The sequence below is a fragment of the Dermochelys coriacea genome, chromosome 9 (genome assembly GCF_009764565.3).
Source record: "Dermochelys coriacea isolate rDerCor1 chromosome 9, rDerCor1.pri.v4, whole genome shotgun sequence".
Lineage (NCBI taxonomy): Eukaryota > Metazoa > Chordata > Testudines > Dermochelyidae > Dermochelys > Dermochelys coriacea.
Window position 1 is genome coordinate 9,627,407 of NC_050076.1, and position 25,983 is coordinate 9,653,389.

General features: G+C 46.4%; 1 protein-coding gene across 1 annotated transcript in view; it reads left to right on the forward strand.

Moving 5' to 3' along the window:
• MCF2L2 (MCF.2 cell line derived transforming sequence-like 2) overlaps positions 1 to 25,983 on the forward strand; it is a 306,265-nt gene that overhangs the window by 230,123 nt on the left and 50,159 nt on the right. Inside the window, exons 17-21 of the mRNA XM_038416040.2 lie at positions 2,587 to 2,653; positions 5,800 to 5,915; positions 8,530 to 8,599; positions 24,578 to 24,670; positions 25,240 to 25,332. Coding sequence (XP_038271968.1) covers positions 2,587 to 2,653; positions 5,800 to 5,915; positions 8,530 to 8,599; positions 24,578 to 24,670; positions 25,240 to 25,332 — 439 coding nt within the window. The remainder of the gene's footprint in view (positions 1 to 2,586; positions 2,654 to 5,799; positions 5,916 to 8,529; positions 8,600 to 24,577; positions 24,671 to 25,239; positions 25,333 to 25,983) is intronic.

The window sequence follows — 25,983 nt, forward strand, 5'->3', positions numbered from 1 at the left end:
TTTTTTTTAAATGAAGCTTTTTATTAATACCAGTAACAGCAAACAAACATGATCAAGATACCACCATATGGAGGATGAGATTGCAGTATTAAAGGTGGCATTGGAGTGCAGCATAGTTGTCGTAACATTGCCCGCATGATCTATCAGAACAGTTAATAAACCTACAAACACTGATCACTTTCAGAACTGAAGAAGAAGTAAAAAGATATGTTAATAATTTCCAATTTCCATATCTGATCAGGTGTGAGTCATGAGTTGTCTTATTTAAATGCCAGTTTCCCTCTGGCACTTCAGCATGGCTGGATCTGGTATACTGAGCATGTCCAGGTCTCTTAGACGCAGCAATGAAGCTATTACATGTATGGGGTTGCTCAGATAGAACTGGTGACTCATATGTGTCGTGACCTGTGGGTCTCGAACCTGGGTGTTCAGGAGCAGACATGCTCCAACCTTCCATCTGGCAGCCTGCTGATGCTTGCTTACCTGGGACCCATGACGCTCAGCCCCGGTTTGAGGCTTCGCCCCTGCAGTCCTATTGGTGGAGTCCCGGAGAAGTTGGTTGGCCTGCTGGCCCTACTTAATCCAGCAGCAGAAAGAGGAAGCTCTCTGAGCAACTGGGCTCCACGATGTTCTGGACTGTGTGCTTTGTGCTTCTTGCTCCGGCTGCTTGATTTCCTGGTGTGACTCCTGGCACTGAGTTGTGGTTCTGACCTACAGTTTGTCCCTAGGCGCCGACTCCATGGATGCTCCAGGGTACTTAGCACCCACCGGCAGCCAGATCCCCCCATTTCCCCCAGTGCCTCCCACCCACCGGTGGCCCTACTGATCAATTCCTTCCCTTCCCTCCCAGGGTCTCCCGCCTGCAGCGATCAGCAGGAGGTGCTGGGGGGAGGGGAAGGAGCAGGGACGGGGTGTGCTCAGGGTAGGGGACAGAACTGGGCAGGAAGAGGAGGGGTAGGGGTGGGAAGAAGCATGGTGGGGGTAGGGCCTTGGGGAAAGGGGTGGAGTAGGGTTGGGGCCTGGAGCTGAGCCAGGGTTGAGCACCCCTGGGGAAAGGAGGAAGCTGGTATCTGTGCCTCCGGGCATCCTGACCCAGCTGACTCCAGTCTTGTGACCACAGACGCTGGCTCTGACTACTAGGTCTGGCTGCCCATGACCTGACTCTGACAATATGGGTTTATTTGGAAAAAAATCCAGTTATGCTTTCTTTACAATCTGAGTAACGTGAGAGTCACAGTGTGTTTTGTATCTTATTTGCCCAGATATTTGTGTGAATCACTATAAACCTTGACTATACTAGTGAAATTCAGGGAAAAAAAAGTCCCAGTATTGCTAACGCTGGTTCAACCCCACTAACGTCCTCAATGTTGGGAGGCCTAGTGTAGATGGGCCAGCATCATTTCAAGCATTGTGATCTAATCCTCTTCAGAGCAGGTGAAATTAGGGTTGCCACCTGTGCCAGGATCGTCCCCTTTTCGAGGTAGCTGTCCTGGGAAATCTGTAGGATTGCTTGGTACAGAGTGCCAGCTGTCCTGTTGTGTGGGCTCAGGATTATCCCAGGTGTCCTGTTTTGTTTTGATTTTTTTTTAATACCTCAGAGATAGCAACACAAGGTCAAATGAACACAGTGCATAAAATGCCAATGGCAGCCAGCAGCAAAGGTACTCCAGGCTAAGGGGTATGTCTTCATTGATTAAAAAAGAGATGTGTTTTTATGGTAGGATATCTAACGCATGTTAGCGATCACTCTGAAATAAACAGAATGGAAACAGAGTATTGTTGTTTTCCTGCAAGGTAAACTAGGCAAGGTCAACTATGGTTGGTGGGAGGCTGTAGGGTATATAAAGTGCTGACCTCCCCTAGCTGCCTCTCAGTTAACACCCCAAGTGCCTTTTATCCATTGAGGCCAGGTCTACATTACAAATTTATGTTGACGTAATTGGTTCCATGTGCATTGGGGAGAAAACATCATTAGTTTTTCTTCTTATTTTATAACATGGAAACAAAACAGAAATTAAATAAGCCTAACCTAGGAAGACAAAGTCCTCTGTCTTATTTCCTATTAACATGTTATTGCTGAAACTATCAGAGGAAATCTCTTTTCTTCCCCTCCCCACCAGAGCAACCTCAGGGTAACCCAGATAGATCTAAAAGTGACAGAAATAATCAAGATGCATTTTAAACAGAGGAGAAATTAAAACTGAGTTGGAGAAATATACCAACCCAATGGAATACTTGAGGGAGGATTCTCTGCTTTTTGAAGTCTTTAAACCACGATTTGAGGACTTCAATAGCTCAGACATAGGTGAGGTTTTTCGTAGGAGTGGGTAGGTGAGATTCTGTGGCCTGCGTTGTGCAGGAGGTCGTACTAGATGATCAGAATGGTCCCTTCTGACCTTAGTATCTATGAATCTATGGATACTTGGCCCTTCTAAGCTTATCTGCTTATGTGTTGAAGAGCGAGATACCTTTGCTGTCATAGATTATTTGGGGATAGCCCAGAGGTGGTGATATAAAAGGAACAGATATTTTGTGCTTTGCAACATTGGTAACTATTATAACCCTTTTTCTCTCTTTTTCTTTTAGCCATATTATAAATGAACTTATAGAAACGGAGCGGGTTTATGTAGAAGAACTTCAAAGTATAATAGAGGTAAGATGAATGCTTCTGTGCAAACTTCTAGTATTTATCTTCTGAGTTATTAATGAATGAGTAATAAGCTTACTCTTTGCAGTGATTTTTTTTCCCTTTATAGGATACTCTGTGTGAAGTGCCGAGCACTCACAACTCCCATTCCTTGTTTAGAAGGCACAGGTTTTCCATTATAAGGCACTTCTGCCAAGAAGGTGAAGAATTAAGGCTATTCTACGTATTTTACTTCAGGAGTTAGGTTAGGGAGGCAGTCGTGGTGCCCTATTCAAGTTCTGCCACAAAAACTGTGGAGCAGGATGTTTCTCATAAAAGGATCAGCAGTGAAATAGTTAACAATGTTAACTTGGAAACATCACGATCAGGCTTCAGAGTCTACATCCTGTTGGTTTTTTTTTATAAAAATGTAGAGGATTTATAGGATCATTCCCCTCTATTCGGCACTGGTGAGGCCTCATCTAGAGTACTGTGTCCAGTTTTGGGCCCTACACTACAAGAAGGATGTGGAAAAATTGGAAAGAGTCCAGCGGAGGGCAACAAAAATGATTAGGGGGCTGGAGCACATGACTTATGAGGAGTGGCTGAGGGAACTGGGATTGTTTAGTCTGCGGAAGAGAAGAATGAGGGGGGATTTGATCGCTGCTTTCAACTACCTGAAAGGAGGTTCCAAAGAGGATGGATCTAGACTGTTCTCAGTGGTGGCAGATGACAGAACAAGGAGTAATGGTCTCAAGTTGCAGTGGGGGAGGTTTAGATTGGATATTAGGAAAAACTTTTTCACTAGGAGGGTGGTGAAGCACTGGAATGGGTTACCTAAGGAGGTGGTGGAATCTCCTTCCTTAGAGGTTTTTAAGGGCAGGCTTGACAAAGCCCTGGCTGGGATGATTTAGTTGGGGGATTGGTCCTGCTTTGAGCCGGGGGTTGGACTAGATGACCTCCTGCGGTCCCTTCCAACCCTGATATTCTATGATTCTATGAATCTGATTTCTTTTTTTAAATAATTTTGATTATTTTTAAGCATTTGTTTAGATTTTTATCTATTTAAATGTTCACAGTGGCATGAAAGTATGGGTGGTTCAGGCAGTTATTTAATGACAGTAGACACTGAGATTCAAAAAGTTAGAGTCTCATAAACCATTGAAACACAAATTGTCAATGTCACACGTCAAAATATACCAAGTACTTAAATCAACAGATCGTACTTTTTGTTTACTATTCATTTGCTAGTACGTTTGTACCAAGCCCAATTCAAAAGTCTAAATCACTGGATTTTGACTAATAAATTCTCAAGCAGCATTTTTCTTACTTGGCATATTTGTAAATTTCGACTATTATTGAGGGAAATATTTGTTGTTGTTATATGTATGGTGAAATCGATGCTTACTGACATTTACTGATAAAAAATCGAATCCTTACAAGCCTATGTATAACACGGGCTACAGAACTTCCCCAGAATAATTCCTTGAGAACTAGATCATCTCTCGTACAAAACCATCTCCGTTGAGATGAATGAGGGTAATTCACACCTGTCGTAGGACCAAATGCTAAACTTCATTGCGCCAAACTTAAGTAAATGAGCTTTGCACAGATGATCTAAGTATGGCTGAGAGGAAAAAACTCCTTCCCCCAATCCAGTGTCTAGGCATAGAGCAGCTGTATAGCCATTCTTCTGGTGCTAATACAAGACATGGACCCTACCTATTATTAAAGCCCCTGTGTGCTCCCTCTGTGTGGGGCTTGGGTCTGTGGTCCACGTACAGTGGCAGATCTATGTACTGGCTACTTCTCAGCAGGGCAGCTGGCTGGCTGTTGTCTACTAGGGCCTCAGGCCCTTGCCCCTTTGGAACTCACGTCTTCCTTAGGTCTGTAACAGCCTGAGTTTGGCGGCCTTCAGAGTGCACTGAAAGGCCCACCTGTTCTCCAGGGTCTGTGAGAAAATAGGTGTTGGGTAGAGTTGTTGGTGGTGGCTGTGTGGGACTTTGGGAACTGTGTGTGGGATTGACTAACTTCTTTCATACCTATGCCCTGGTCTACACTGGGGGGTGGGAGGGGATCAATCTAAGTTACGCAACTTCAGCTACGTGAATAACGTAGCTGAAGTCGACATACTTAGATTGACTTACCGTGGTGTCTTCACCTTGGTGAGTCGACTGCTGCCGCTCCCCCGTCGACTCTGCCTGCGCCTCTAGACTAGACGCGATAAATCGATCCCCGTTGGTTTGATCGCTGCCCGCCGATCCGGCAGGTAGTTTAGACATACCCTATCTTGTTTCTTCGTTATTTGATTTGCACTGGGGGAATTGACGAGTCTGTTTACTGGTTTAGTAGTGTATTTTTAAAAGCCCGTCAAGTGCTCCCAGAGTGCTCTTCTTGTATAGTTTGTAAAAATCCAAATAAACCCCAACAAACATAACCCTCCTGTGTGGAGAGCCCTGTGCAGCAGAACTACAAGGACCCTGTTATGCTTAAGGCCTTCCCTTCCAACAGGGCAGGGTCAACTTTTAGGTTTTATGCTTCGAGCTGGAGGTATTTTCCAGCTCAAGGATACATACCTTTGTTAGCTTTGATTGAGCTAGCACACTAAAAATAGAAGCGTAGCCATGGCAATCACAGTGGCAGGAGGGGCTAGCTGCCCAGGTACGTACTTGGCATCTTGGATGGGATCACATTTGGGTGGCTAGCCCCTCCTGCTGCTCCCACCGCTACAGCTACACTTCAGTTTTAGTGTACTAACTTGATCAGAGCTAACCTTGGTATGTTTCCTCAAAGAGAAAATTACACCTTCAGCTCGAAGCACAGATGTACCCTCAGAACTGTTTTTTCATTCTGTCTGTAGACTCAGCCCCGCCTCATGTCAGGATTGGAACAGTATCATCATGACTCTGAGGGCTAGGTACACAATGGAAACTTAAAATCAACAGGAACTGATGGGCCACCAGAGAAGTGCTAGTATGGGAAACCACCATGAACCAACTCAATTTGACCTCGCCATACTTAGAAAACAAAGAGCAAACAGGATCTGAGTCAGACTGTGTAATTATGAGCAGTACTTAGTGACAGTATCACCATATTAAATGTCTCAGTGGATCAAGGACAGTATTTATTTTTCCTGATGAAAACTGGCCTATTGTTTTTTTCACTCTCCACAGGGCTATGCTTCAGAAATGGACAATCCTGACTTAATTCATCTGATCCCATTGGCTCTTCAGAACAAAAAGGAAGTTCTTTTTGGCAACCTCCAGGAAATCTATGAATTCCACAACAGGCACGTGCTTACTGTCTAGTAATCTACACTTTAATGAATAAGCTATTACATACAATGCTTTATTTCTCCCACAAATAAGCAGCCAAGAAATGTAGTCCTCACCTTACCTATGTGTGCACCTCCCACTGTAGAATCATGCACAATGTAAAAGACCCCTGGGGTCATCTGATTAATCTCCTTGTCAGTGTAGGCTTGTACCCTGTTATGCATGCAATATGGTTTGTCCTAACTTCAGTTGTTTTAAATGTCCCTTGTGAGAAGTCTTTTACCCCTTTCCTTGGAACATAATAGATGTTGTGGAAACAAATCCTGCAGCCTTTTATTAGACAAGACTCTAATTTTCCTCTGCTGTCAGGAAATTTTTCCTAATATTCAGCCTAATTTTTCCTGTCTTTATGTCTTCCCATTACTAGTAGCTATAATCTGATTTGTTGCACTCCTTGCTAGGTGTTTACATCTGTCAAATGTTCATCTATGATGCCCACTCCAAAATCCTTGTCTACACTGGGAAGTATACCAGTTGCTGACATCTGTTGTCAGCAATCAGTGCAGCTGAATTCGTGCTGAAAACACTAATTTAATAGACAAGATTAAAGTATGTTCAATGTCCTTTCAGGAGATTGAAGAAATATATTAAAATTTTCTTACTGTTGCTAACCCCAGTGCTGCAGAACTGACATTAGCAACAGCAGGGATTTCAAAATTTCCTTGTATAGAGGAGGTATGAGTAAGGTGTAACAACTGGATGAACAAAACAAGAAAAGTCCCTCCCATTTTCCAAGGTATAATAATTATTCCAATAAAAGTCCTTATGTTTTCCAGCTTTATCCATTAGTTTTTAAAATGAAAGTTCTTCCCTTTCTGGGGTTCAAGCAGGAAAGAGACATTCAGCCTTCCCCTAAGCCTTGTCTCTCCCCACACTTAAAGGCCTGATTTACAGTCTATCAAAGTCAGTGAAAAGACTCCCACTGACTTGAATAGGCTTTGGATCTGGCCCTAAACTCCCACTCCTTGCTTTCATATATAGCATTTTGGCCCTGATGGATTACTGAGTCCAACTGCATGTACTCTGCACCCCTTTGCCCTCTCTGCTCCTACATCCCTTCAGAACCAACTGAGAAACAGAAGGTTGGGCCACCTAACTGGAACTGGACCCTCAATGGCTATGGGACCCAGACAGATCATAACCCCATTACTAGCAGATTAAAGCGTGGTCCAACAACTGTCTGATTCAAACACCAAACTCTGAAAAGGGCCCCATTTCTCCAAAGGGCCCCTCCCCACCACACCCCCAATAATGTATATCTCCAATAGTTGGATCAGAGACCTCATGGTTTTTCACCAATCTCCTTTGCGAGGGAACCACAGCGCCTATTTCTAGATTTAGATGGGGCCTCCTGTGACAGACCCCCGGGTACAACCTGGAACTGTGGACAGCTGTGACCCCTTAACTCTCCAGCCTGGGCTGTCTCTTGCAATGCTATGCTCGTGACAAGCAGAAAATTCCTCCAGGCACTGTGATCACTCAGCCAACAACATACAGCTAAATTGCGTGAATGCTCTCTAAGCCACTCATGAACTATACACAGGGAGACTCCAACAAATCCCCCCAGCCTTACACCCCAGAAATGTACCATCTTACACTGCTCAAGACCTTCTCTTGAACAATGCAAGCTCATTAATTAGTTCGCCACTTCTGCAAAGGATAGTGGACATGCACCAGCCTTTGTAATCTGAGCAGATTTCCCAAGCACTTTAGGCAAACTCACTGGTAAAGTTGAAACATTAAAATTAGTTTATTAACTACAGAAAGGTAGATTTTAAGTGATTAAAAGTGTGAGGTGTAGAGGACAAAGTTGGTTACATAAGAAATAAAAGATAAAATCACAGTCTAAATCCTAAACTTTATCAGACTAAGCAAGATTGGAACCAAGCAGTTTTTTTCACCCCACTAGGTGTTGTAAGTGGTTCACAGTTCTTAATACACAGGCTGAATTCCCTGCTCAGCCTGGGACAAATCTCCCCGTTCAAAGTCTTTTCTTCCAAACATTCTTGTTGCCTTCAGAATAGGTGGGGGAGGAGAAAGGTGGGCTCATGATGCCACTGTCCCTTATTTTATACTCAGTTCATGTGCCTGAAAAAATACTGGCTCAAACATGGAGTCAAGCATCACATGTCCTGATACCTTGCTGAGTCACAGACTTAAGCAATCCCCATTGTAGCGCTTGAGCAACTGTCTCTTATTGAATTGTAAATCTCTTGTTTACAATTCCCCGGCTGATCAATGGCTGGTGATGGTCGCTTAACACCCATCTAAGTGTGAGCCACTCCCTTGTTGCCACGGGAGAGCTAGCTGTGGATGTCTCCCAGACACACAACATATTTCAATAACAACCATATAGCAAAATCTTATAACTTCATATACAATGGTGATATACTTATGTTGACAGAACAATGAGTTTCAGCAAATTGTGACTTTATCTCACAAGGGCATACTTTGTACAAAACATATAATCATATCACAGTGGTGAATATGGGGGTTCAAGAGTGTCATATCCCCCTACCGTGTAAATGTATTGATCTCTTGGAAATGCCTTTCCTCTCTCCCTCTCAGAATTTTCCTTAAGGAGCTGGAAAATTGCATTGAGAACCCTGAGCTTCTTGGTCGGTGCTTTTTAAAAAGAGTAAGTAAAGAATGGGTTTGTATAAAACCAAGAGTCTGGTCCTACAGCACTTGCTTACACAAGTGGCTTGGCCTACACTCACCTGAATGATCCCATTCGCATCCATGGAACTGCTTGTGTGAATGAGGCACAATCACGTACTAAATGCTGCTGGATTGAGCCCAAGTCTAGAAAAGATTGATGCTGTTAATTAATGTAGATTTTTAAATTGGATCCTTTTGGTTGCCTTGGTGACAGGAAGGGATCCTGACACTGGCCCCAGGCAACTCCATGGTCACAGTAGCCCTGTGCATCCCAAACACAGCCCCACCACAGGTAAGAGAATGGCTCAGCAGCAGATCCTCTGGCTCCACCCAGGCCCTATCCCGTCAAGCTCAAAGATGTTGAGCTCCACAGGGTACAGGAAGCTCATCCTCCTAGAGCCACCCCTGGAATCCTGCCTTCTCCCTGAGGCAGTGGAACTGTATCAGGTCTGTGGCTTGCTCCCTTTGAAGCAATGGGAGTTTTACCACTAATTTAGATGAGATTGGGTTCTTACTTGTTCACAGAATTCAGCAATCTTTAGGAATGTAGGACTGGAAGAGACCTCTTGGATCACAGAGTCCAGTCCCCTGTTATCAGAGACAACCCCATAATATAATCCCATTCATAAATTTATCAAGCTATTTAGGTTATTTGCTCCACTACTCCTATTGGGAAGCTATTCCAGAGCCTCTCTCCTCTGATGGTTAGAAACCTCCTTCTAATTGTATTCATGATGACTTAAATAGTTCTTCACCCTCCCTGCTGTTTAACCCTTTGATGTATTTACAGAGAGCAATCATAGCCCTTCTCAGCCTTTGTTTTGCTAGGCTAACCAAGCCAACCTCTTTTAAGCTATGTCTACACTGCAATTAAAAACATGTGGCTGGCCCACACCAGCTGACTTGGGCTCGCAGGGCTTGGACTTGGGCTACTGTTTGATTACAGTGTAGACATTACAACTCAGGCTGCAGCCCAAGCTCTGGGATCCTGCCACCATGCAGGATCCTGCCACCATGCAGGGTCCTAGAGCCTGGCCTCCAGCCCTAGCTCGGAAGTCTACACCGCAATGAAACAGCCCCACAGCCTGAGCTCCGTGAGCTGAGTCACCTGGCATGGACCAACTGCAGATTTTTAACTGCAGAGTTGACATATGCATAGGCTCTCCATTGCCTTGATTATCTCACTAGCCTTTCTCTGCATCTGTTCCAGTTTGAATTCATCTTTCTTGAACACGGGTGACCAGAACTGTACACAATATTCCACCTGAATAAACAAGGAATCTACCCATCAGCAGGGGTCTCCTGTACTTTTGTATTGTGGTGGTAACTGATTGTTTAAGCCTGTGAAGTGAGCCCCACTCACTGGAAAGTCCAAGGTTACCAGGCAGTGCTGTTTCTTTGCATTGGGCAGCCCAACATTCATATAGCAACGTCTGCCTTTGCTTGACTTACACGCTAAGGTGAAGCGCAAGTTAAGAAAATGGCTCCTTGTGGGTAACCACCTGTAATTCCAGCTCCCCTGCCAGCTTTCTCAAGTCCTGCATTATTTAGCACAGCCTTATTGTTCTAAGTGACACTTCAGAAGCTGGTCGTACTTGCAGTGCAGTTATTCCCAAAAGTTACTTTGCCGGTTTCCTCCTGAACACTTTCTTGCTCTGACGAACTCACAAAACCAGGGTATTGTGTTCAGAACAGGAAGCTTGTGAAAGTGTTCTATTAACCACAAAAGATTGTGACACGCTCAGCAGTTCTGTGTCACAATGTCGTCAGCTGGGTTTTCCATTTCCTTGGTTATTGGGGTCTATCAGGCAAAACCGTGTGTGATGATTATTGATGTTCCTAAAACCATCTGGCTGTTAATTTTTCTTTAACAAGCCACTAACTGCTGTTTACTGAATATTTAAGGCTGATCTGCATGGCCTTACACAGTAATCAGGAATTATGTGTGTGGGAAAACAGCCTGCCTTCTACTCCAAGGAAACTAAAAAGTAGTTAACGTGATTAAGACACACTGGTCTTAAAACATGTTAGTTTATTAAAAATAGAGGGTTTGACCAAGAAAAAGGGGTTGAAAACCATGAGAAGATTTTGCTTTTCAAAGCAGTTCCCTTATCTGGGACCAGTGTTCTCCGGGCTATATTGGGAAAATTAGCATGGTGTGTTAGACATTGCTTTCAGACTAGTTGGACTTTCAAGAGCTACAGCAGTGGTCTCAAACTCAAATGACCACGTGGGCCACATGAGGACTAGTACGTTGGCCCGAGTGCCGCACCACTGACCACCACCCCCACCGCTGGCCCGGCCCTGCCCCCACGCCACCCCTTCCGTGAGGCCCTGCCCCTGCTCCGCCTCTTCCCATCCCTTCCCTTCCCCCATTCTAACCCCTTCCCTGAAATTCCCACCCCAACTCTTCCCCCTGCCTGCCTCCAGGGGGTGCAGGAGGTGTGCAGGGTGCAGCAGGGGGTTGGGGAGCAGGAGGGGTGTGGGGTGCATCAGGGGGCTCAGGGCAGGGGGTTGGGGTGCAGGGTGGGGCAAGGGGTCAGGGTGTGGGGTGCGGCAGGCAGCTCAGGGCAGGGGTTGGGGTGCAGGAGGGGTGCGGTGTGCAGCAGGGGGCTCAGGGCAGGGGGTCGGGGTGTGGGGTGCAGCAGGGGGCTCAGGGCGGGGGGTTGGGTTGCAGGAGGGGTGCAGCAGGGGGCTTAAGGCAGGGGGTCAGGGTGCAGGAGGGGTGTGGGGTGCAGCAGGGGGCTCAGGGCTGGGGGTTCGGCTGCAGGAGGGGTTTGGGGGGCAGGTCCAGCCCGGCGCACACTGGGAGCAGGACATGCTCCCTCCCTGCCTGCCTGTCCTGCCCCCGTGCCGCTCCGGGAAGCGGCCGGGACCTGGGGTCGGGGGCGGGACACAGGGGTCTGTGTGTTGCCCTTGTCGCTCCTCCCGGTACCTCCCCCGAAGCTCCCATTGGCTGGGAACAGGGAACCGCGGCCAACGGGAGCTTCGGGGGAGGTACCTAGAGGAGTGGCCAGGGCAACACACAGACCCCTGTGCCCCCAAGTCCCGGCCACTTCCCGGAGTGGCGTGGGGGCAGGGCAGGGCAGGGCAGGAAGGGAGCCTGCCCTGCCCCCGGTGCGCGCTGGGCCGGAGCTGCTCTAGGTAAATGCCATGGGGGCGAAGGTGCCGGAGGGAGCTGGTGGGCCACAGAAAATAACCCCGCAGGCCATGTGTTTGAGATCCCTGAGCTACAGGTTCAGATTCTAAGAGAGTTGATTTAGCCTTCTGTCCATCTGGGATAAAGGGCCCAATTGTGCAATCATTTACGCATGTGAGTAATGCTGATTCAGTTAAAGTATTCCATTAAAGACAACGGAATTACTCTCATGAGTAAGGGTTTGCATAACTGTACCCAAATTTTGTTCCATGCAGTTTACTCTGCTTGGTTCTTTTGATTGGGATGTTAAAAGTCAAGTTCTTTTCTGCTCTAAGTAACTATTAAAGATCCCATGCTATTTTTCATAAGAGATGAGATTTGCCCTATCATCTTTGGTCATAACCTTTCCTACTCCCATTGTTCTAATATCATCCAACTGTCTGACAGTCTGTTGCATCCCACCCCAGGGGTGGCTACATTTCCATGGTACATGAAGGAATTCCTGTATTAAGGACTATATAGATATCTGTGTGGGTGAAACGTACATATCTTAATTTTCAAAGGTGCTGAGCACTCTTTGTTCCCAAAGACTGCAACTGGAATTGTGGGTATTCAACACTTCTGAAAAGCAGGCCCATAATTTATAAAGTTGTTTGGGATGAGGGGAATATTACTAATGGGACTATTATACTTCTATAATTAGACCCTAATTATAATTAAGTGAAGTTAATTAGGCCCTTCACTATTGGATTCATGACAAATATTCAGACCCAAAGGGTTTTAGTAATAAAAACCAATAAAATACCTGTTTTTCTAAGCGACTTCTTACCGTCAGTGTTAATTGTAATGAATGAAAACAGCCACTAAAGCATAAAACAATCTATAGTGTAAGGGGCAGATTGAGGTCCTAACTGGGCAAAACTCCTACTGATGTCGATAGCAGAGATTGGACTAATGCAAACCTCAGGTCCAAACAGCCCAGAACTTTGAGGTGTTCGAAAACCAACTAAGGATCCCAATTTTGCAAATGTCCCTTGTCTTTATAATGGGCCAGAGGGAAAGCTCTGGTCCGAAGATCCACTAACTGCAAAATCTGGATTTAAATTTTCGGCTTGCGGCCCTTCTCTGTGAACAACAAGACTTTGGGCTTGATTCCCCTCTCACATACACCAGCATAAATCAGTGATGCTAATGGGGTTACCTGGTGTAATTGGTGTAAAGTGAAAAGAAAATCAGACCCTTTGTCTTTTCTATCTGTCAGCTTCTATGAACCAATCAAATAAACCAGTAAAACAATCTATTGAATAAGAGGTCACATCAGACTTTTTCTACACGTCCTAATTCAAATCCCTCAGTAAGAGTAAAATTCTCACTCTGGGAATCGCCTTTCTGACACAGTAACTCTTCTGATTCAAGGACTTTCCCTGGTGTTGGGCTGTTTTTAGAAGGAGCCACACCAGCGCCAAGAAAACAGGTCTGTACCCAGGGAGAGGCGCAGACAGAAATGTGGCTGTGTGTTTGTGTTCCCTGTGATTTGGCAGCTTTCCGCTTCTCCCCACTGAGAAAAGGCTTCTGGCTTGCTCCTGTAGTTACAGCCGTGTTTGCTTTGGCACAGGGTAAAATTTGAAAGGGCTGCTATTGAACGTGAAGCTCCTTCTGAGTGGAAATAAACTGTCAGAGTTCCTTCGCCACTCTGAACTTTAGGGTACAGATGTGGGGACCCGCATGAAAGACCCTCTAAGCTTATTCTTACCAGCTTAGTTAAAAACTTCCCCAAGGTACAAATTTTGCCTTGTCCTTGAACAGTATGCTGCCACCACCAAGCATTTTAAACAATGAACAGGGAAAGAGACCACTTGGAGACATCTTCCCCCAAAATATCCCCCCAAGCCCTACACCCTCCCTTTCCTGGGGAGACTTGAGAATAATACCCTAACCAAATGGTTACAAAAATCATCAAAGACCCAAACCCCTGAATGGAACAATGGAAAAATCAGTCAGGTTCTTAAAAGAAGGATTTTATTTAAAAAAAATAAAAGAGGCCCGTGCCCTGCCTCTTCCCACCCCTTCCCTGCCCCCATTCCAACCCCTTCCCTGAAATTCCCACCCCAACTCCGCCCTCTGCCTGCCCCCTTGGGGTGCAGGAGGGGTGCAGGATGCAGCAGGGGGTTGGAGTGCATCGGGGGTCAGGGCAGGGGGTTGGGGTGCAGGGTGGGGCACGGGGTCAGGGTGAAGGGTGCCACAGGGGGCTCAGGGCAGTGGGTTGGGGCACAGAGGGGTGCAGGGTGCAGCAGGGGGTTCAGGGAAGGGGGTTGGGGTTCAGGAGGGGTGCGGGGTACAGCAGAGGGCTCAGGGCAGAGGGTTGGGGTGCAGGAGGGGTGTGCGGTGCAACAGGGGGCTCAGGGCAGGGGATTGGGTTACAGGAGGGGTGTGGCAGGGGGCTTAAGGCAGGGGGTCAGGGTGCAGGAGGGGTGTGGGGTGCCGCAGAGGGCTCAGGGCAGGGGGTTCGGCTGCAGGAGGGGTTTGGAGGGCGGGTCCGGCCCGCCACGCACCGGGGGCAGGGAACGCTCCCTCCCTGCCTGCCTGCCTTCCCTGCCCCTGCACCGCACCGCACCGGGAAGCGGCCGGGTCCTGGGGAGGTGGGGCGCACAGGGGTCTGTGTGTTGCCCTGGCTGCTCTTCCAGGTACCTCCCCCGAAGTTCCCATTGGCTGCGGTTCCCCATTCCCGGCCAATGGGACCTTCAGTAGAGGTACCTGGAAGAGCAGCCAGGGCAACACAAAGAACCCTGTGCCCCACACCCTGCCCCAGGTGCCGGCCGCTTCCTGGAGCAGTGTGGGGGCAGGGCAGGAAAGGCGCCTACCCTGCCTGCGGTGCGCACCGGGCCAGAGCCGCTCTAGGTAAATGCTGGGGTTGCGGGGGTGCCGTGGGGAGCTGGCGGGCCGCAGAAAATAACCCCACGGGCCATGTGTTTGAGACCCCTGCCATATGTGAAACAATACATAAGGTCTGATTCTGCACCTACTGAAGTCAATGGGAAAACTCACAATGCCTTCAAAGGGAGCAGGACTGGGGCCCAAATTATGGGTAGCTAGTGTATGTAAAGAACTGAGGTTTCAATCAAGTAAAGAGTTCATTAGATTCGTTCAACATGCCAGCTACCATTCTTTATTCCCTCTGAAATCATATTTATATGACACTGTGATGGCATTTTACAGACAAATAAACCACAACAGGTGCTGTTCATAAAGTGTTGATTGCAGATTATTTAGACTGTTCATAATCCATGCCCAGTAAACAACATGCTGATTCACCGGTGACTTATTCCAGCTTTACACTGGGGAAGCCCCACTAGGAAAAGTGGAGCTCCAGCAAGAGCCAAACAGTAGCAGATCGAGCCCAATGAGCGAATGAGTAGAATACAGCCTGTTGTGGGTTTTATTGGATGGACACTCTTTCAAGAATGCTCCCTGTGGCCCAGTCTGATCTGACAACTTTTAACCTGATTTTGTAACTGGTTAAAGGCTTGATCACCTTGTAACTTGGGGCACTAGTAACATGGCTGAGTTTGTGTCCACATAACTGCTTTTCTGCCGTCACAAAAGTGTTTGTGCAGCCACTGCCCGGCTGCATTTGCATCAATGCATTCTGGCAAAATGTGGTCCCACACATAGGCACCGACTCTGTGGGTGCTCCGGGGCTGGAGCACCCACAGGGAAAAATTGGTGGGTGCTCTGCACCCACTGACAGCCAAGCTCCCAACTCCGCCCCACCCCAGCTCACCTCACCTCCATCTCCTCCTCTGAGTGTGCTGTGTCCCCGCTTCTCCTCAAAGCACTTGCTGTCTCAAAACAGCTGTTTTGCAGCGGAACAAGCTGTGGGAGGGAGTGGGGAGGAGCGGGAATGCTGCGCTTAGGGGAGGAGGCAGGGCCAGGGCGGGGATTTGGGGAAGGAGTCCAGTAGGGGCAGGGAGGGGGCAGAGTTGGGCTGGGGACTTTGGGGAAAGGGTTGGAATGGGGCAGGGCAGGGGTGGAGTCTGGGTGGGAGCAGGGGATGTTGAGCACCCACGGGCACCAGGAGCAGTTGGTGCCTGTGGTCCCACAGTAGGCCAGCCTGGGATAGAATGCCCCAGAGACATGTACCTGTCCAGTGCTGATCACTCTGACCCTGACCTAGCAAACCATTTCAACATGTGCTTAATTTTAAGTCTGGGATGGGGATACTCAAATGCTTAGAGTTAAGCATGTACTGGAGTGCTTTGCTGGATTAGGGCCAGAGTGCTTAACATCTCGCAGGATTGATCCCACAGAGCAGTATCAATAGGACATGGGACAGTGGATGCTGTTAAAGTCAGTGGGATTCCTCTAATGTGTACGGGTATGCTTATCATATGATAGATGTCCTACCATAAAGAAAGCTGGGAGGATGGAGGGATTCCCAAGCCACAGACATGGTGAGGGCTCTGTCTATACTGCAGAAAAACCCAAAACAAAAGGGTGTGAGCCATTCAGCAATATGTGCCAGCCAGAACCTCTGGAAAGGGTGAAACATAATGAACTGCTGTTGTTACTGCTGCATGGTAACCATGTTTGGACACGTGTTTGGAGCCAGCCATGCCACTACTTCGTAAAAGACACATGGTAAAAAGCTTTAGTGTAGATGAATCCTTAGAGCCTGACCCTGGGAAGATCAGGTGGGAATGGAGGGAAGTCAGATCATGTGGGAATCTCAGCTCTTTGCAGGAGATGCCCAGAGATGCCTGGCATGACTATGTCCTTACTGACAGTATTACCAACCCTAGCAAGAGGAGCATTAAGAGGAACCAGCAGTTGCAGTAGGTAGTTGGTTATCTTATTTGGGAGAGGAAGCACATAGAAAATGAAGCTGTTTGAAAGGTTTCTGTCAGCTGCTGAACCTCAGGGCACCCTGAATGATACATTAAGGGCCAAATTCCTACCTCACATACAGGCACTCATCAGCTGCCAATAAAGTTAACTGGAGTTGTGCATATGTGCCCTGAACACACTAAATATAAAGAATGTTTGTACAGCACGTTGAAATCCTTGGATAGGAAACACCATAGAAGAGCAAAGGCTTATAAATACAACAGTGGTGACCATGATGTAAATATATAGAGTTGGAAACCCTGGAAATGAACATTCCTGAACTTTGAGATGCTCAAGATCTGGCTCTGAATCAATAGCCCAGACCTAATTATTCCCCTGTGGAATTCCATTTCTGACTATGGATGTAGAAGCCCTCTACACCAACATTCCACACAAAGATGGAATACCCGCATGGCCCCACAGTATGCCAACATTTTTATGGCTGACTTAGAACAACGCTTCCTCAGCTCTTGTCTCCTAATGCCCCTGCTCTGCTTGCGCTACATTGATGACATCTTCATCATCTGGACCCATGGAAAAGAAGCCCTTGAGGAATTCCACCATGATTTCAACAATTTCCATCCCACCATCAACCTCAGCCTGGACCAGTCCACACAAGAGATCCACTTCCTGGACGCTACGGTGCTAATAAGCGATGGTCACATAAACACCACCCTATATCGGAAACCTACTGACCGCTATTCCTACCTACATACCTCTAGCTTTCATCCAGATCATACCACACGATCCATTGTCTACAGCCAAGCTCTACGATATAACCGCATTTGCTCCAACCCCTCAGACAGAGACAAACACCTATAAGATCTCTATCATGAATTCCTACAACTACAGTACCCACCTGCTGAAGTGAAGAAACAGATTGACAGAGCCAGAAGAGTACCCAGAAGTCACCTACTACAGGACAGGCCCAACAAAGAAAATAACAGAACGCCACTAGCCATCACCTTCAGCCCCCAACTAAAACCTCTCCAACGCATCATCAAGGATCTACAACCTATCCTGAAGGACGACCCATCACTCTCACAGATCTTGGGAGATAGGCCAGTCCTTGCTTACAGACAGCCCCCCAATCTGAAGCAAATACTCACCAGCAACCACACACCACACAACAGAACCACCAACCCAGGAACCTATCCTTGCAACAAAGCCCGTTGCCAACTCTGTCCACATATCTATTCAGGGGACACCATCATAGGGCCTAATCACATCAGCCACACCATCAGAGGCTTGTTCACCTGCGCATCTACCAATGTGATATATGCCATCATGTGCCAGCAATGCCCCTCTGCCATGTACATTGGCCAAACTGGACAGTCTCTACGTAAAAGAATGAATGGACACAAATCAGACGTCAAGAATTATAACATTCAAAAACCAGTTGGAGAACACTTCAATCTCTCTGGTCACTCGATTACAGACCTAAGAGTGGCTATCCTTCAACAAAAAAGCTTCAAAAACAGACTCCAAGGAGAGACTGCTGAATTGGAATTAATTTGCAAACTGGATACAATTAACTTAGGCTTGAATAGAGACTGGGAATGGATGAGTCATTACACAAAGTAAAACTATTTCCCCATGTTATTTCTCCCCCCCACTCCACCCCACCCCACCCCCCACTGTTCCTCAGATATTCTTGTTAACTGCTGGAAATAGCCTACCTTGCTTGTCACCATGAAAGGTTTTCCTCCTTTCCCCACCCTGCTGCTGGTGATGGCTTATCTTAAGTGATCACTCTCCTTACAGTGTGTATGATAAACCCATTGTTTCATGTTCTCTGTGTGTGTATATCAATCTCCCCTCTGTTTTTTCCACCAAATGCATCCGATGAAGTGAGCTGTAGCTCACGAAAGCTTATGCTCTAATAAATTTGTTAGTCTCTAAGGTGCCACAAGTACTCCTTTTCTTTTTGCGAATACAGACTAACACGGCTGCTACTCTGAAACCTGTCATTTCTGACTATGCGACTCTCAGTCCTTGCCATAATGAAAGGCTAGTTTTAAGGACACAGAACATTTGTCTGAGCTGGTGTCCCCTTGATTTGTGCAGCGCTGTGTATGATGTTTACACAGAGGGCTGCTACATCAGGGTACGTGACTGATAGGTTAATGATTGCTTTCCCTTCTTTCTCCAGTTTGAACACAGTTTTGTTTCGTGTTGTTTGTCCCTCTGCTCCTGCTTTTGAATTGAACATCACCATCTCCCTCACTGAAGCGTATCTGTTTTCTTTAGGCAAAGGGCAAGTAGTCATGCTTGATTACCCTTTCTGATTCCTTTCAGTTCTGTGTTCTCTACCCACTGCCACTTTCCCTCCATGGCAACATACATAAACAATCCTATTCAGGCAAAGGAAAGTTTGAACCTCACTTTGAAATTGCATCACTAATATTGCTTTGGTTGCAATTGCATAATCATAGAAACGTAGTGAAGGGTGGCATTGGCCTTCCCCAGTCCCCTCTGTATCTGAGCCTAATGGGTGATCCCAGCTTAAAAGGTGACAATCCCACAACATCCCTGCCAAAAACTATTCCTTGGAGAGAAATTCCTTGCCAACCCCAAAGAGGCAGCATTGTCTAGTGAACTAAGTACAGGACAGAGAGCCAGGAATTCCTGCATTTTACTCCTGCTTCTGCCTCTATCTATGCTACAGAGTGAGGTTGACGTAACCCGCCTTGCATTGACTTAGTTGTGCATGTGTCTACACTTAAATTTGTCACCCATCAATGGACCATAGCTCGCCAATACACTGACATAGTAACAGCACCTCCCCGAGCGGCATGGAGCCATGGTCCATGTTCTGAGGTCAATGCAGCATGGATGTAGACAATGAGTGACCTATGTTGACCCTAATAGTCCTCCAGCAGTTGTTCTACAGTGCCCTGTACTGACTGCTCTGGTCACAGTTGTGAACTCCACTGGTTAGTGGTCATGGAGATCAGAAGACCTCCCACCTTTAAAACCCTGTGAATTTTTGAAATACCTTTTTCTGATTGTCCATCTTGGCAAGCACCTAGCAGCTCTCCACGGTTGTGTGCAACTGCCCAGCTGGCTATGCTGCTTGCACGCTCCAGATGCGCTCCAGCCTGGAGTAGGCAGGAGATATTGGATCTCCTGGGCTTGTGGAGAGGTGAGGCTCTGCAAGCACAGCTACAGACCAGCCATAGAAATGAGGACATTTACGAGCGGATTGCCTGGGAGATGCAGAAGAAGGGGTGCCACAGGGATCAGTGGTGGTACAGCGTGAAGGTGAAGGAACTGCAGCAGGCCTATCAGAAGTCGTTCTGGTGCTGAGCCACAGACCTGCTGCTTTAACAGAGTGACGTGCAGCACTAAGAGGAGATCTCACCACCATCCCATAGAGCACTGATGCTTGCATAACCATAGAAAAGTAGTCCTTTCTGTTGGATGTACTCTGTGGAAGGTACGCTGGTGCCAAAATAGGGATGTGCATGCCGTCTATAGCTCCACCGCAATTTGGGAACCCCATTGCTGCAAATCCATCCACTCTGTCCTGCATGTTGCTGAAAATTACAGTCCTTCAAAGCAGCAGACGATTAATGGCCCTGCACTTGCATGACAATTGCCCCCGCAGTGGATTTTCCAACTCCAAAATGATTTCCCACTGACAGGTAGCAATCCAGCACTGCAAATGTCCATGGTGTGATCACTTGCTTCTCCACGGTCAGTTCAGCTCTCATTTTGGTGTCCCTGCCCTGGTTGTCTGGACCAAGCTTGGCACACAGATCCAGGAATGTGGCCTTGTCCATCTGAAAGTTCCTTGGCCACTGCTCATCATCCCAAGCCTGCGTTATGATGTGGTCCCATCTGTCAGTGCTTGTTCTTGGGCCCAGAAGTGGTGCTTCACCATTTGCAGCTGCTCTGTGAGCACCACTAATAACTTTGTATTGGTTCTCACTATGTCCCACAGTAATCTACCCTCCAGGAAATCATCATGTTTCCCACTGATCTGGGGTTTCTTGCAGCCCGCAAATACTACAGGATTGTGTGTCCTGTGCTTACAATGCTCACGACAATAATGCAGAGCTCTGCAGGCTCCAAGCTTCTGTTAGAGGCAGAGCTGCAGATTAAAGTTTCCTCTGGCCTTGGGGCCCCTCTCCAACACTTCTGCCTGCGGCCCTGCCTCCATTCCACCCCTTCCCCCAAGTCCCTGCCCCTGCTTCTCTTCTTCCAGCCCCTGCTCCTCCCCGCCTCTTCCTGTCCTGCTCTGCTGCCAGGGAGTGGGGTCAGGGCATAGGGGTTTCCCCTGCCCCACCCACTTGGCCAGGGGTCTGGGCTGCTGCCACCCTGTGGCGGATTTTTTCTAGGACTTCCCAGTTGGCCAGGGCTGTTGGGCATGGGCCCAGTGGCTAATCCACCACTGGTTAGAGATGGCAGACAGTGACCAGTCCCACAAGGATTTGTGGGATCTTAACATTAGGAGCCAAAATTGTGGGTTAGAGATGGTATTATGGGCTACAGAAAGTTTGCAAAGTGGGAACTTGACTCTGCAGTCCAAATCACCCCTACGTAACTCATTTCTGCCCCACAATGCATTGCTAAAACTTTCCAACAGACAGAGCACTGGGCGGTGGAGAGTTGCACACTGGGATACCTACCTATGGTGCGCTACGCTGTACATCGGAATAAGCACTCCTAGGGAATATGCACAGCACTGACCCAAAGAGCCAAGTTTGCATGCTTACAAATGATATAATAACTGCAACTGTTTTATGCAAACATAACTGGCAACAGCAAAAGTTTGTCATGTAGACCTAGCCTTGTGTGACATTGGGAAAGAATGACCTACTTCATTGAATATGTAAAGCCCTAGAAAAATACTAAGTATTATTATGTGCCAATCCATTGAACTACATGCATTGTGTATATGAATTTGCATTACTGATTATCTAATCCCTTGTATACTGCAAAATAACATTGGTGTCCAAGTAATTATCCATCTTTTCCTGCCTTGAATCCCAGGAGGATGGATTCTTCCAGCACCATTCAGGGTAGAGAATTCTGAAGGCTGACTAGGGAAAAGTTTCTTGATAAGAAAAGCCCCCTTATGGATTTAAACTAAACTCTATTAGATTTCCTGCAGTGTTCAGACATTGCTGCTTAGTTCATTTAGATCATCACTCAGGTCATGGTAATTCCCTTTTAGGGACTTATAGAAAAGTTGGTCAAGATTTGCAAAAGTGTGCAGTGGTTTCGGATGCCCCACTTGAGAGAACATAAGGGAGCCTAATTTTTAAAGAAAGTACTGAACACCTGCCCTATAAAAATCAGGCCCCTTTCAGGTGCATCAAGTTAAGGATCCAAAAATAGAGACACACAAAATTACTAGTTGCTTTTGAAAATCTTGGCCAAGATTGTTAGGTTTGTATCAAATAATGGTAATACTTGCACTTCCAAAGATCTCAAAGCACACCACAAACTTTCATGAATTCAAGGCAGCGTTTTCAGAAATGTCCACTCATGAAAGGCAGTTTTGGTGCCCAATGTGAGACTCACCGGGTCAGTTTTTTCACAGGTGAAGTCAGTGGGAGCAGTGGGTACTCATGTGGCAGCTGTCTCAGGTTCAGAACCCAAAAATTGAGGAAGCCAAATTTAGTGGCCACTTGAGAAAATGTGGGCCTAGTTGGCTTGCTCAAAGTTACACACAGTCTGACTATGGCAGAGCCAAGAATTGAACTGAAATTTCTCAACTCCCAGCCCTTTATTCTAAGCACTCATAGAATCATAGAATATTAGGGTTGGAAGGGATCTCATGAGGACATCTAGTCCAACCCCCTGCTCAAAGCAGAACCAACCCCAACTAAATCATCCTAGCCAGAGCTTTGTCAAGCCTGACCTTAAAAACTTCAAAGGAAGGAGATTCCACCACCTCCCTAGGTAACGCATTCCAGTGCTTCTCCTAGTGAAAAAGTTTTTCCTAATATCCAACCTAAACCTCCCCCACTGCAACTTGAGACCATTACTCCTCGTTCTGTCATCTGCTACCACTGAGAACAGCCTAGATCCATCCTCTTTGGAACTCCCTTTCAAGTCGTTGAAAGCAACTATCAAATCCCCCCTCATTCTCCTCTTCTGCAGACTAAACAATCCCAGTTCCCTCAGCCTCTCCTCATAAGTCATGTGTTCCAGTCCCTTAATCATTTTTGTTACCATCCACTGGACGTTTTCCAATTTTTTCACATCTTTCTTCTAGTGTGGGGCCAAAACTGGACACAGTACTCCAGATGAGGCCTCATCAATGTTGAATAGAGGGGAATCATCATGTCCCTCAATCTTCTGGCAATGCCCTACTTATACATCCCAAAATGCCATTGGTCTTCTTGGCAACAAGGGCATACTGTTGACTCATATCCAGCTTCTCGTCCACTGTAACCCCTAGGTCCTTTTCTGCAGAACTGCTGTCTAGCCATTCGGTCCCTAGTCTGTAGCGGTGCATGGGATTCTTCCGTTCTAAGTGCAGGACTCTGCACTTGTCCTTGTTGAACCTCATCAGATTTCTTTGGGCCCAATCCTCTAATTTGTTTAGGGTCCTCTGTATTCTATCCCTATCCTCCAGCGTATCTACCTCTCCTCCCAGTTTAGTGTCATCTGCAAACTTGCTGAGGGTGCAATTCACACCATCCTCCAGATCATTTATGAAGATATTGAACAAAACCGGCCCCAGGACCGACCCTTGGGGCACTCCACTTGATACCAGCTGCCAATTAGACATGGAGCCATTGATCACTACCCGTTGAGCCTGACAATCTAGCCAGCTTTCTATCCACCTTATCATCCATTCATCCAGCCCATACTTCTTTAACTTGCTGGCAAGAATACTGTGGGAGACCATGTCAAAAGCTTTGCTAAAGTCCAGGAACAACATGTCCACTGCTTTCCCCTCATCCAGAGAGCCAGTTATCTCATCATAGAAGGCAATTAGATTAGTCAGGCCTGACTTGCTCTTGGTGAATCCATGCTGACTGTTCCTGATCACTTTCCTTTCCTCTAAGTGCTTCAGAATTGATTCCTTGAGGACCTGCTCCATGATTTTTCTAGGGACTGAGGTGAGGCTGACTGGTCTGTAGTTCCCCGGATCCTACTTCTTCCCTTTTTAAAAGATGGGCACTACATTAGCCTTTTTCCAGTCGTCCGGGACCTCCCCCGATCACCATGAGTTTTCAAAGATAAAGGCCAATGGCTCTGCAATTACATCCGTCAACTCCTCTAGCACTCTCGGATGCAGCGCATCCGGCCCCATGGATTTGTGCTTGTCCAGCTTTTCTAAATAGTCTTGAACCACTTCTTTCTCCACAGAGGGCTGGTCACCTCCTCCCCATGGTGTGCTGCCCAGTGCCGTAGTCTGGGAGCTAACCTTGTTCGTGAAGACAGAGGCAAAAAAAGCATTGAGTACATTAGCTTTCTCCACATCCTCTGTAACTAGGTTGCCTCCCTCATTCAGTAAGGGGCCCACACTTTCCTTGACTTTCTTCTTGTTGCTAACATACCTGAAGAAAACTTTCTTGTTACTCTTAACATCTCTTGCTAGCTGCAACTCCAAGTGTGATTTGGCGTTCCTGATTTCATTCCTGCATGTCCGAGCAATATTTTTATACTCTTCCCTGGTCATTTGTCCAATCTTGCGCCCATCATGTCCATCATGTCCAATCATGCGCCCATCCCCCCCGTTGTAGCTTCCTTATCCCAAGCAATCCACCCAAGCTAATCTTGCTAGTGTAATGAAATCTGAAAGAGTAAAAATAGTTTTTACAATAGGTTTTTCCATAGAGACTTATTACCAGGAACTGATTCGATCTCACGTATTTGGAATAGAAGATGTAGAGGAGATCTGGTTAATGATCAACATTCGATGAATTGTTTCCTCCTGAGTTTTGTAAGCTTTTCTTTTTGTTGCAGAAAGAGGATCTCCAAGTATATGAAAAATACTGTCAGAACAAGCCAAGATCTGAAGCCCTCTGGAGACAATATGGAGATAGCCTCTTCTTTCAGGTAGAGTTTAGTTACAGACTGGCAATGCAAATCTGTTGGAACTCCTTTTCCCATCCATCTCTCTTTAGAAAGTTTCTGTATACATGTATATTAAAAAAAGTAATAGAGGAAAATATATCTATGTGTACACTTTATAATTCTGGGAGGCACTTGGCAACCATGTCAATGAATAGTGTATCAGAGACTCAATAGACTGGTAGATGGAATTCCTGGATATGATCCTGTCTCTTTAGTTTTGGTTCCAGGTCAGATCTAGTACCAGAAGGGACCTCTTTCACAGAACCAGGTTGACTGAAATCTTGCAAGAAGATCTTGCAGGATTTCAACATCATCTAATCTGAATCCAGACCTTGACTCTCATTCAGAGATGTTTGTATTGTACACAGAACAGCTGGGAAAGTCCCTTTGTAAATTGGCTAGTAAAATCTGGTGTGCGAGGAACAGAATATATGTCTTGTTGAATCAACAGATTCAATCTCAAATGATCTTAAATCTTAGTTCCAGACTTTGTACCCCTGTTCTATTTTTAAGAGTTGTAGTATGATTTCCCCCTCTTTTGTCTCTTACAGGAATGCCAGCGTAAACTGGATCATAAACTCTCACTTGATGCTTATCTCTTAAAGCCAGTCCAGAGGATCACAAAGTACCAGTTGCTTTTAAAGGTAAATAAATCTAAAGGACATTCTCTGTGACAAGGCAATTGATTGTTGTTGCACTTTGACATGCCTGTTGGTTGTCTGTTTTGCGTAAGGAATTACACAGCAGTAATATACTTAAAGGCAAATAAATAATAAAAAATACACTTAAAGGCACCTTAAATAAATATTTTTGCAATGTTAAGTTGACCAGGTAGATGAACAAGCATAGTCAATATAAGGACTCTTTGTTGAACCAAAATAAGAGCCTGATCTTGGGAGGTCCACATGCTGTCAACTCTCACTAAAGTCAGCAACAGTTAAAGGTACTTTATAGGATCATGCCCTAAAACAGGCACTGAAGACCACTGAAGACCGGAGGGTGCATAATGCAGCACAGTTCTGGATTCAGCACTGTTTCACTATAAACAATAAGGTCACTTTTCAGTTTTTCACAACAGAAAAGAAATGATCTAGTTCTTTAATTAGAGTTTACAGGAGCCTTTAATTGGAGAGAAGTAAGGTCTAGCCACCTGAGTGCAGGCCTTCACACCAAGCTCTCCTGTGTTCTATGCAGGGGCCAAACTCCCTTTGACTTCAATGCGGCCAGGATTTCACACTTACTGAACTTCCTCTCTGTGAATAAATTACTCCAACCAAAATTCCCAAAAGGACATC